The sequence below is a fragment of the Anolis sagrei genome, chromosome 5, assembly GCF_037176765.1.
Source record: "Anolis sagrei isolate rAnoSag1 chromosome 5, rAnoSag1.mat, whole genome shotgun sequence".
Classification (NCBI taxonomy): domain Eukaryota; kingdom Metazoa; phylum Chordata; class Lepidosauria; order Squamata; family Dactyloidae; genus Anolis; species Anolis sagrei.
In genome coordinates this window covers 132521615-132534496 of record NC_090025.1, presented here as the reverse complement: position 1 = coordinate 132534496, position 12882 = coordinate 132521615, and the positions used below count along the sequence as shown (strand labels likewise).

The 12882-nt window shown below is 37.0% G+C and overlaps 1 protein-coding gene across 17 annotated transcripts in view; it reads left to right on the top strand.

The window, feature by feature from the left end:
- FOXP2 (forkhead box P2) overlaps positions 1–4492 on the top strand; it is a 402068-nt gene extending 397576 nt beyond the window's left edge. For all 17 annotated transcript variants that reach the window (XM_067469068.1, XM_067469057.1, XM_067469056.1 and 14 more), the window contains one exon: positions 496–4492. In XM_067469068.1, coding sequence (XP_067325169.1) covers positions 496–640 — 145 coding nt within the window. In that variant the 3' untranslated portion in view covers positions 641–4492. The remainder of the gene's footprint in view (positions 1–495) is intronic.
- Positions 4493–12882: the final 8390 nt, after the last annotated feature.

Sequence of the window (12882 nt, the reverse complement as noted above, 5' to 3'; positions counted from 1 at the left end):
TCTAGCACTTGAGTCAGTTGGGCTAATACAGTTGGAATTAGTAATTGGATTTAGGCTTACTTTCTCTTCAAAGAAAGATTTAGGCTGACTTTTTCTTCAAAGCTGCTCCAAAATTAATCATGCTTCAGAAGGCCTTTAAGTCAGATTTGGGCTAGCAGTTCATGGGAATGGGTGATTAAATGAGTGTATTTGAAATGGAGGTTGTCTCAAAGTTTCTTCATTGAGGTTAACAAAAAATGCAGCTCTAAAATATAAATCCAATTTCTAGTCCTAACTGGAGTAAACTGTTTAGACCATTACTGAATGGGAAGCCACTGTTAAGTACATCAGTGATTCTACTTTAATTGGACATAGCAGATGGATTTAGGTCTTGATTTTAGTTTTGCATATATTAGAGTGTATTTTGCTTTTTAGCACCCTATCCTTTCAAGATATAGTCATAGGATAATGACTAGCCAACTGGGTGAAGTCTTGATATCTCCCATTCTTTTCCAGACACTCAATCCATGTCAAGGAAGAGCCAGTGATTGCTGAGGATGAAGACTGTCCAATGTCATTGGTGACAACAGCAAATCACAGTCCAGAATTGGAAGATGACAGAGAAATTGAAGAGGAGCCTTTATCCGAAGATCTGGAATGAACAGAGACTTTAGAAACCTCAAAACGAAGGGACATATCACTGACCTTCACAACCACTCCACAACCATGAATATTTGACAAATTTTTACTGTGACTATTTATTAAGCATGGATAAAGGAGAACAACCCTAAAGGAACTCATTAAGCCAGCCCTTTGGGAATCCAGTTACAAACAGGCAAAGAGCTTGTTGTTGTTTTTTTGTTCTTTCTTTTTTTAAAAAAAGATAAACTGATTTTCTTGAAAAAAAACTGTTTATATATAATGGCTTGCCCATTTAAAAATGTGGCTATCAAGGGTTCATGAAATGACTGAATATGAGGATACATGTTCTGTAGAAAGCAAACGGGCCTCATATACTGCCAAAAATAGTGTTAGTTTCATCAATGTGAAAATTCCAGCATACAGTAGTTGTAATAATGTTAGAAACAATTGCTGGTCAAGTTCAACTTGTTGCTATTGTTTTTAATTTGCACAGGAGTAGTATCAGAAATTAGTGTCACTGCTTGTATCTAGCTGAATTTTAAACAACAGAACATTAGTTTTTTATGTTGGTGCCACCAACTGTAAATGACATGAGTTAGTTATAACAAACCACAGTAATTAGACTGTTGCAACCATCTAAAACCTTTTAAGCTTCCAGTCTGTGCTGTTAGTGTTAAGATGTAAAGTGCAATCCTAAGCTAACATTGTCTGTGCAAGCACCATAGAAACATTTGCATATCTGCATATATCTTACAACTGTACTCTTTACCTCCTTGTGATAAAGCTTTGTCTACCTGCAAACACAGTCAAAGGCTACAGCTGCAAACCAAAGCCTACTCTAACAATGGCCAATAGCTCAATGACAGAAGCAGCCACATGCTTTGGTCAGCCTTCTGTAACTTTAATTAGTACAAAGGAACCTTTCCATGAACTACCTGCTGTTTTCTGATGACCTCTGGGATCTTTTCATTTTGCCCTATACCAAGAAACAAATATGGGGGAAAAGTCAATTTTGTCATAGTGTAATCTTCTGAGGCCAAACGTCAAATCTTAAATGCAGTGAAGATTTGCTTTCATTTTAGGACAGAGGTGGGAACAAAGTCTGGGCAGACGTTACGATAGAAAGCAACCAATATGGATCACTGACCAAAACAATTATGTACTTGATGCAAATGCAGATTGCATATTGTTATGTAAAATATGTTTTTTAATTCTGTTCCCTCCCCATTCAGACCGATTCCCCCTTCCCTGTGGTGAATACATGTTGTTAGAAGAAGTCTTGTACGGTCTTAATCTTCGTTGTGTGCTATTTTTTATAGTCTTAAGTTATAATGACAAAAAAGTAGGAACCAAACATAAAAAAGGTCTAGTAAAGCCAAAAATTAATTTCATATTGATTTAAAGTAATCTAGGTGAGTTTTTACACTGAAAGCAAAGATTATAGCAATTGTAGTCCATGGTATTTATTTTCAGTCAAACCAAAGTTACATATAATTCTGCCTCTGTTTATACGGGATACTAACACTAACAATACACTCCCTTTGGAAGACTTGCACAGGCCAAATTGTTGGAATGCTGTTACTTTCCCCTTTCTTTCTTTCTTTCTTTCTTTTTTTTTGTTTCTTTTGACAATTCCAAAACCCAAAAATACAATGATACATTAATGGTGTAGTTGAAAATAGCATAGTCAGATGTTTGCTTAAACCCTCGACTCTTTATGTGTTGCTTTTCATGTGCTGTGCCAAGTCTTGATAACTTTCCCCCCCAACCAAGGGACCTCATAACCTGATTATGGTTATTGCTTTACAAACAGTTTTTTCCACAGAAGGTGGCTGCTAGAGCTTAACATAGGTACCGGTTCCATGTGATGGACCCGGATCTTGCAAACTAAGCTCATTGTATTCTTTGCTGAAATCAGCAAAGAGACTTTAAGAGAAACACAGTCATCTATCACGCCAAATAAATGGACAAAATGGCTTTCGAAAGGGTTTTCCCACTTACCCAAAAGGCTTTCTGAAAGCTTCTACCTCTGCAAAAGAAAACAAAAAAACACAAAAAGAAATTAGAACAATTATGGCAGATTGCATGAATTGTGAGAACGTCACAGTAACTGCTACTTTTCATTATGTTTGTCTTTGGGTCATGATAACAGAAGGTTGATAGTAATTACATCAAAAGAGAGATGTACCATGTGAGTGATGGTTATTTTTCAGTCGTCTGGGATCCCTAATGTGGGGATGACCTGAAAGGAACTAATGTTTCTTTCAAGTGCATGTTCAAAAGACTTTGATGGACTGGAAGTAAATGTGATAATTGGACCATCAAGAAGGTGGCCTAAGACTACAATGCTAAAGTATGCATACCTCAGTTACAAACCTTTTTGAAAGGAAGTCTCAGCCACAGAATGCATATACCTGTAGAGTTTTGCATGGGTTTTATATAAATACAATTTAAAAAAATAGCTGCTTGCACATTATACCAGAAAAACCTCCAAAACTGCAATTGCTTTGAAAAAAAATAGACTTTAGGTTTTTTGGAGTTTTCTGAGATGCTTGGTCTGTATTTTGATAATTGTGCATATTATGTAAAAATGTTGGTGGACCCATAAATGACCAGACTTTTTCTAAGAAAAAAAAACGTTGCTTTAATGCATTTCATGAATTTTTACTCTGATCTCATCGCTTGCTAGGAATAGCAAACCCTGCTTTTCTGCATCTGCTTTGCGTAGCTATTGTAAGGCTTTGAACTAATGTATGTATTTATTGCTTGAACTTCTGTGCATACCTTATAAAGCATAATGTCTGACAATTTAAATGGCTCATGTATTCTTGCTTCTATCATAAGCTGATAATGGAGACTATGATCTTTTGTATACAGCAAATTTTAACTGTAGCACAAACATCTGTTTATGTATTGGTGGAATATACCTGTTTTATTTATCTTTTTTGAGGTAAACTAATTTTTGATACTTTTCATTACTGTGTACTGTGTTCATACCTTGAATTCTCTGACGTTAGAAGTCATGGTTGAGAATTGTAACAGCTGTTGTTCGTTCTGTATTCATGGCTCACACTGCTGAATAAAATAAAGGACCAAACCTAGGATTTGAAAGAAAACTGTCTACCTCTAACACCAGGGAGTTATCAGATTTTATTTTACATAGTTTTAGTCTACAAAGACACAATTGCTTAAACCTAGTGGGCTTAAGGCTTATATTCGATGTGGTTGAATTCATGGCACAGTTGTACTGTTTGAAAATCAATTAAAATTTCATGTGAATGTTACAAGCATTAGGTAGAATTACCACTAACTGGGTTTTCTTTGGATAACTCAGATACGGGGAAATGATCATCAGCATTCTGTGTCTATAGCTGCTTGACTTCATAAGAATGCATTGCCTTGTGATTCGGGAATCGAAGCACAGCCAGCTAGGAAGGAGAGCAACTGAGCTATACATTAAGAAAGAAACCATGGTGGACTTTGATGTCATTGGTCCAAAATCTGTCTCGAGCTCCCATCGTCTGTCTTACTCAGATTCCTCAAATTGGGCATTCACGTTTTGGAGAATTTGCTTCAGGATTTAGACAACACATTCCAATACTAGGGTACGATTTTGAAAGGTTGCTGTTAAGACTGCTGAAAAAGCACACGCGTCCGCCCTTGTTGTTTCAAGAGTTCAAATCGGAATGGGTTTTGTCCATAAAAATCAGGCATATTTAACAAAATAATAATAAAGATGTAAATTTTACTATAGTATTAATGTAAACAGTGTTTTCACTGCTGCTGGATGTAAAAAATGTAAATGAAACCATTTCATTCACTTGCTTAAGTTTCTGGTGTATAAATAAAAAGTCTAATTCTTTTTGACCCATTTATAACCCACAGGGTTTTATTTTTATTTATTTATTTATTTTCTGGGAAGTTCATTCTTCCACCCTGCAAGCCCGTTCCTATGTGTTTGTGTAGGAATTATATAATGTCTTTGGCATATTTGTTATGGAGGTGATGGGAAGTTGCCCTGAGGGGGTCTGTAAAAGAGATTAAAAGGCAAGTTAGCAGAAACCTATCATCTGCTTTATTAAACACTGCATGAGGCTTTTTAGACTCATGTTTACTTCTTCACTCAGTGCACTCCGAACATACTCTGCATTGCCTGTCACACTGGAAATGCTCACTGCTCAGCTCCTTGAATGCTTTTTAGTTCCTGAAGAAAGACGTATACAATCTGTAGTAGGCAGAAATACCTTTACTACCCCAATTGAAAGGCACACAATGACATCATGTACGTTTTCAACGCACACTGTCATCTTCAGCCAAAAGAGGTGGAAATCATTTAGTAAACACGTTTTTACTGCTTTTGTTTCAAATCTTGCTTAAGAGCACCAATAACCTTTATCTACATCAACCCTCCCTTGAAACCATCTTCAAAACCACCAAAGCAAATGGCTCAAACAAGGTGCTGTAGATCTGAGATACTGTCACTCACCTTTCTTCCCCAACTTGATTTCTTAGCCTGACAAAGAAGCTTGTGTGTTTTGAAAGCTCACATGCATTATTTTGCACTTTTGGGTGGCTCTAATAAAAATAAAGTAAGAATGATGCATGTTTTGGATTTTGTCATACTGTGCATGTCTGCATGCATGGTTTCTGTGTCCACAGATTCCCGAGGAACTTATCACACTAGAGCCTGGATCTCATCACACTAGTGCAGGCATGGGCAAACTTCACCCCTCCAGGTGTTTTAGACTGCAACTCCCACAATTCCTAACAACCAGTAGGCTGTTAAGAATTGTGGGACTTGGAAGTCCAAAACACCTGGAGGGGTGAAGTTTGCCCATGCCTACACTAGAGCCTGGGTCCACTTTAAATCTAGTTTCTGACTTGTGCAGAATTCTGGGGCTTGTAGTTTAGAAAGGGCCATTAAACTGCTCAGTTCAACAGGTTCTGGGCTTCACTAAACTACAAGCCCCAGAGTTCTGCAGGAGGCAGAAACTGGATTTAAAGTGGATCCATGTTATAGTGCAGTGGTTCTCAACCTGTGGGTCCCTAGTTGTTTTGGTCTTCAACTCCCAGAAATCCTAACAGCTGGTGAACTGGCTGGGATATCTGGGAGCTGTAGGACAAAACACCTGGGGATCCACAGATTGAGAACCATTGCCACCTTATATAAGGAACATCCTTGTATATAATGGAATTTGAACATCCATGAATTTTAGAATCCACAGGGAGTTCTGGCATTAACCCCAGCAGATACCACAGACCTACTATATCTTGCTGTATTGCTAGCACAGTCTGCCTCTACAATGTACATATCAGTTCATGCATTACATTTTTATGTACACTTAAAATGTTTTAAATGTGAGAAACAAATGTTTACAAACAGCTGCATTATGTCAGTGTGCTGTATCAGGACACAATGGATGATTTCAGCTTCCCATTGAACAAAAATACTTGGCAACTTTCCTTGGTTGAGTTTCCAAGTAAGGTGTGAATATATGGGTTGTTGACCCAAACTGAAAATGCAAGAAGGCTGTGAGTCTATGCACATAGATGTACACAGTTCCCTACATGAGTGTACATAGCTATGTGACCAACACTGCCACATTAAGTATGTGTTTTCCCAGCATGGCTTGATTTTACTTGATTTTACTTTCACAAGTTTTATATACGAAAGTCCCTGGGTTAAAACTTCCTTATGTTATCCAAAACTTAAAAAAAATGAAAAAAAATGGGGACGGAGGCTAGAGTTAAACTTAAAAATGTACCTGTTACAACTTACATAAAAATGCAACTTAAGAACGAACCTACAGAACCTATCTTGTTTGTAACAAGGACTGCCTGTATTTGTGCTTTGGAGACATAATTTCTAGGTCATAGGCACTGTTTTATCCTATAACAAAAACTAATTTCTGAAATATATTACTATTATTAATAGTATTAGACCAAGTCCTGCCTTCCTCAGAGCTAATTTTGGCTTATTTTGTTTTGCAAATTTTGTCGCAGGCAAAGACTTTAGGTTGGGAGAAGCGAGCTGCCCAGGGCAATCTAAATTCAAAGCACAAATAGTGAGACTTAGAGTCTTTTCTGCCCCAAGTGAAGGCAAAAGCTCTTAATTAATTTAAATAACTATTGAAAATCAAAATGCTTTTATCTGGGATAGAAACTAGCGAGTGTTTTCTTTGCCTCTTGAGTGAAAAGCACAAAGGCATTGCCACCTTCAGCTACCTTCCTGCATAATGAAGTCCAGTTCATTAGGTTTGTATCCATTGTCTAAGTATGTCACATCCATTCGATGCAAATGCTACTGTAAATGCTACAGCAAATGCTCTGTGCTGTCTTTCAACAAGCATTTCACATACTGCCTTGATTTATTTATGTATGTGTGTGCATGCGCCTTCAGGTTGCCTATTGTCTAATGTTGACCCCATGAATTTCATAGCATTTCCTTAGGCAAGGAATACTCAGAGGTGGTTTTGCCAATTCCTTCTTCTGAAATATAGCCTACAGCACCTGGCATTCATTGATGGTCTTCCATCCAAATATTTACCAGAACTGATTCTGCTTAGCTTCTAAGCTCAAACAGAATCTTGTCCTTTTAGTATGTAAGTTCATTTGGTACACACATGTTTATTTTGGTGCGCTTAGTTTTATCATATACAGTTAGTCCCAGTATCCTCAGATTCTGTATCCATTTAACCATCCACACTTTGAAAATCTCGTTTTTTAAATCCAGAGAGCAACTCTTAATTTTTACTGTTTTATATGAGGGATGCAATTTTATTATGACATTGTATTTAGTGGAACTTGAGTATCCAAAGACTTTGGTATCAATGGTGGGTCCTGGAACCAAACCTCACAGGATAATCAAGGGAGTACTGTATTTTCCTCTAGGAAACTATTGAATCAATCATGTCCATCAAATGTTCTACATTGCAGCATCCAACATATCCAGCTATCATGGAAAAACATGAGGGATCATGGGAGCAGCAGTGTACCAGGTTGAGTGAAGGTTCTGTCCAGTCTCGGAGATTCTTTCGTATGTTGCTAAAATAGGCATTATTTGCCATGGCAACAACACACTATATGTGTTTTTTCGGTCAAATAATGGGAAGACTTACTAAACAAAATTAAGACAGAGTGCTTGTGTTTAAAGTGAATTAGTCCCAGGCAGATTAAACAAGCAGTCTGTTTAACTAAATGGTAGGATCTGGTTGGTTTCAAAATGTCGCTCAGAAACTCAGAATTTTGTACTTGCAGATAACTGAGTGGGGTTTAAAACTTTGTACATGTGAAAGACAGTCTGAAAAATTGCTTCATTAAAAATTGATACATCATGAAAATTCCTTTTTTTCAAGGTAAGGAAGGAACAACCTTGAGAACAACTCTTCCATGTCTGAAAGTTGTAGTGTTTAGGAGGTAACTTTTCCAAGATCTTAGACAATGTTTTGTTATGCACAAAGAAAGCTTGAGTTATCCAAGGGGCAAAATAAAATGTTTCATTCTTTATGTATGACCAAGATCCTGCTGATACATCTACATCTCCGTAGCTATGCATCCCGATGTCACCACCAGAAACCTCACCATGTATACAGCGCAACCCTGTTTCAGTGTTGTTTGAATGAAGGGATGTTAGGAATCCCCACACATCCCCATGTACCCCCTTGCTCTCTGATAATAAAGAAATTGCTATGTAGGAAGAGATTGGTTGTGCTGTTGACAAAGTAGTTTTCCAATGGAGTTTTGATTATTGTGCAGCCATAACAGAATTTTGAATTCCACAATTACCAAAAAAGGTGAGTCGTGTTGAAGTATGTCCAACATGACACCATCATAATTCACAACCAAAATGCCAGCCATTACATGCCACACAGAATGCTCTGATAACAAAATTGTATACAAGTCTTTGCAGAAGTGAGTCACGCCAAGTTGAGTGCGGCTTACTCTTAAGAAAATGCAGACTATTGTTGAAAGTTATAGAGAATTGCATCCCAACTTCTATAGCGCATGTTATTATTGTAGGTATCAATATCATTGTCATTTATATGAGTTGAATAGCATTCAGAATTCTGATAAGGAAGTCACAATAATGGCATGCCATGGAGTAGACTGTTAAAGCAACCAGCAATCTTCTGCAGATATTTGGGGATCTTTGTGAGCATTCTGCAAATGATATCTTTGCAGTATGTCCAGCTATAAGAAAATAGGATTCTAATCTCCACAACAATTACATTAGTGAGCTGCAATGGTGAAGGTCCAACTTAAGCTTTCATACTTCAGTAACAGAATAGCAGCCATTTTTGAAATCCTCCTATGATCTGCTCATCATCTGCTATGCTGTCATGGCTGATGGGAATTATGGGCAGCCTGGCAACATCAAGAAGACAACATATTGCCCACCTCTGTTTTAAAAAGACCTAGCTTCACCATTCTTAATATCTGGAAATCTCACAGCAGTTAACTGAGAATAAAGAGGAGTCAGCTTAAATCTTACATCTCTTCCACATCATGGAGAAACTTGTCCATTTCTGATTGGAAAGGTGTTTTGGGATTAGCTAGTTATAATAATTATGAAATCATTTGACAAAAAGTGGCTTCTTGGTTGCAATGCAGAAATCCTGGGGAGTTCATTGGGGCTATAGTATGAAGAAAATTATCTTTCTGCCTCATCACTTTGTGCTTCCTTATCACAACTTTGTTCTTGTGCCATTTTAAAGTTGATATTTATTTTTTATTGTTCTATATGAATGTGCATTTATACATTATTTGTTATTTCTGAAGTACATTTTTATTTTAAAACATGTAAAATGGGAAGGGCTTTGGGGACTGGAACAGATTAATAGCATTTCAAGGCATTTCTATGGGGAAATTGCTATGAAATAAGAGCAATTTGAGTTAAGAGCTCGGTCATGGAATGAATTAAATTCTTAACTCAAGGTATCACTGTATATGGCATCTAGCCTGATACATAGACCAAAATCTCCCTACCCCATGGGCATTTTACAGCTGTAGCACTGATCCCATGGGGCTTGGCAAAAAAAAATCCTCCTTGGTATGTACAGGAAACTGGGCAGGATTAAAACCACAAAGATTATTTTGGCAGTAATATATGGCTACAGCCTTAGTGTATGTGTTGTAAACAGTATCATTTACAGATATGAAGTTAGTGAATGGATCTAACACAGGGTTACTACTGTGGCAGTAGATTGATTCCCACTATACAGAATCATTTGAAGGATCCTAGATTGGAAATAGTAATAAAATATTTAGAGCATTTTTAGAGAAGAATTAAAAATCTTCTTCAGTTATCCATAACTGATACAGAGTTGTCAGGCATCCTTATTACAATTAATATCCTCTTTTTGAGCTTTTCCTTTCATATAAATCAAGATGTTTCCCCCACCTACCCATCCCCAAAAAATCCTGTATTTTGTCGAGTGGACCCTCCACAAAGATAGAAATGTGTGCACTGCGCAATTTCTGAATGTTGTCAATATCTTGGTTTTGTAGACAAATACACAGCTACGTTATCTGAAATCAATATCTTCACTTAGCATTTAGGTAGAACACAAACTTGTTAATGGATACTTCCTGATTGTCAGCTCTACATGTCAGGATTTCTAATGGCCTCTTCTTGAGGTCTGAAAATCTGGCAACACTATGCATATATATTTGTTCTGAGGCTACCTCTATGAATAGCCAGTTCTGCAAAGTTTACGTCTGCAAACTGTAGGTTTTTGTTTCATGTTTGTTCATCCTTGTCTATATTATTTTATATTTATACAATTGTTTGTGTTGGAATTATTATTATGTAAGATAGTGTACTGTTTGCCAGATAGATGTATACCTCTAGATACCTATTCCAGTATCTTTGAAATTTGATTGTACTACAAGATAAGACACACACACACACACACAACAATACTATTTTTAAAGGAATACCAAAGTATTATTTCAACACATATCAATAATATAGCTCAGTAACTGGGTGAAATAGTAATTAAATGGAAAGAACCTGTTTCTAGAGAAGGCAGCTCTGAGATCTCAACATGGGTGGGATGTTCACTGAATGAACCAAAAAGGAGAAGGGAACTGATTTTAACTGTAACAAAGAGTTACACCAGCAAATGTTTAATGTTTCAAGTTGCCAAACACACCCAGGTTACTCCATTCAACCATTCATTGTTTTGGTTTCTTTGCCTTCTCTTCATTAGTCAACATACATAATATGTATACACATATACATATTATAAATGAGCTAGTTTAAGGAATTGCTCCTTTTGGAGATCTTTTTTCTTTAAATATTTTTGTTTGTTTGTAAAAAATTACTTGAAAGATTTGTTTACAAATCTTGACATTCCATAAATGTATCTCTCTCTATGTCCTGTGTGAATGCTATAGTTTTGTCTATATAAGGATCAGTGCAAACTTGACTTCAGGAATAGGAAAAATATTTTAAAAACACCACATCCAGAGATGAGCAGTATATTGTCCAGTGTGTGTGTGTGAAGTAGGGTGGAAGCTTCAGGTCTCTACAAGAAAGAGAAGTCAGAGTAGGAAGAAATAGGAAGTGGCACCTTGAGATGAACGTGGACATTAAGGTCCAGCTAATTAGATGGACTGGGGCTGAGCTCATCAACTGGAAGAAATTTCATTTATAAAGAAATTGAAGAAGTCACATCTATTTTGTGATGGCTACTTCCCTCTTCCTAAGGACACGTCATGGAAAATGAAATTTTCAAGGAAGAATACACAGACTACTACCATCAGTTATAACAAAAGTGGAGGTAATAAATGATTCTTTGGAAAGAAAGGCTGCTGGGTTTTATCTCAATGCAAGCTCAAGAGATGGGTATTTAAAGAGACCATGGACCGCATCACATGAAGGCCCTGGGGACAGTGAGGGACAGCGGGGGACAGTGGGCGAAACCATAGGGCAGCACCCAGCATTTATCCTTTAGTCCTAAATACAGGACTAGAGGATAAATGCTTCCAGGCATTTATGGGTGAAAGCAAAATGCAATGCATATCTCAGAACCATTGTTTATGTAAGTTTATTAATACAACAGCTGTCAATAAGTTACAATAGTGGGAAATGATGTGTCCACCCTGCCTTTTACCAAGAAGGAAGAAGGAATGCACCTATGTAAGTTCTTTTGGCTCCCTCAGCAGCTTTCAGTTTAATATGCTACTTGAATCTAAAATTATATTCTTCTATACTGACTGTCTGAATTCAATATGTAGGGTAGCATATTGCAATTATTCTATTCCAGTTGTGGTGACTGGTTCCTGAAGATTATACAACACATAGGGTCATTACCATGATAGCTGTGTTATAGGGTTCCTCAAGGTTGGTGTTTATCCCTCACATTTTTCAACACCAGAATGAAATTGCTGAGAGTTTATATATGGATATCGACTTGTATCTCACTAATATACAGATGCGATCCAGATTAACTTTTCTTTTTCATTTGATACAGACAAGGAAGTTTATGCTGTGGACTAGTGCTCAAGCAAGGTAATATATTTATGAGGATCAATGTGCTGAGATGAAATCCAAGTATAACAGAGATACTATATGTTTGGTTTGAGTTGCACTTGTGGAAAGGCAGAGAAGGAACACTTTTTCCAAAGAATCAGATTTATCACTTGGGGCATACTCTTTAGTCCACTGTTGTCTTTGGAGGCACAAGTGGTCCCAGCTGATATATCAGCAATTTCAGGACGGAAATAATCATACATGAGTTACACCTATTGTAATACTGCCACCCCCCTCCCCCACATTGTAACAGGATCTACCTTTGAAAGTCCAGAAACTGCAATTAGTCCAAAATGGGCCAGTTGGACTCTTAATTGATCTTAACCAAAACAAACATACCAGATTGAGTATCCCTTATTCAAAATGCTTAGGACCAGAAGTGTTTTTGGATTTTCTTTTTCAGATTTTGAAATATCTGTATTTGCACATTCATATCCAGGTACAAACATCAAATTCATTTGTTAATAATAATAATAATAATAATAATAATAATAATAATAATAACAACTTCTCAAAGCACAGCAGACAAAAACATCAGTTCAAGAAAACTACACTACAAACCAGAGCTGACTGCTGGCACAAGAAAGCATTGCATGGGCAGTTCCTTGACAAAATTGAAGAAAAAGTTGATAAGGAGAAGACCTGGTTATGGCTCATGAATGGAACAATGAAGAAGGAGACAGAAGGCCTGATTCTTGTAGCCCAGGAGCAAGCTATCAGAACAA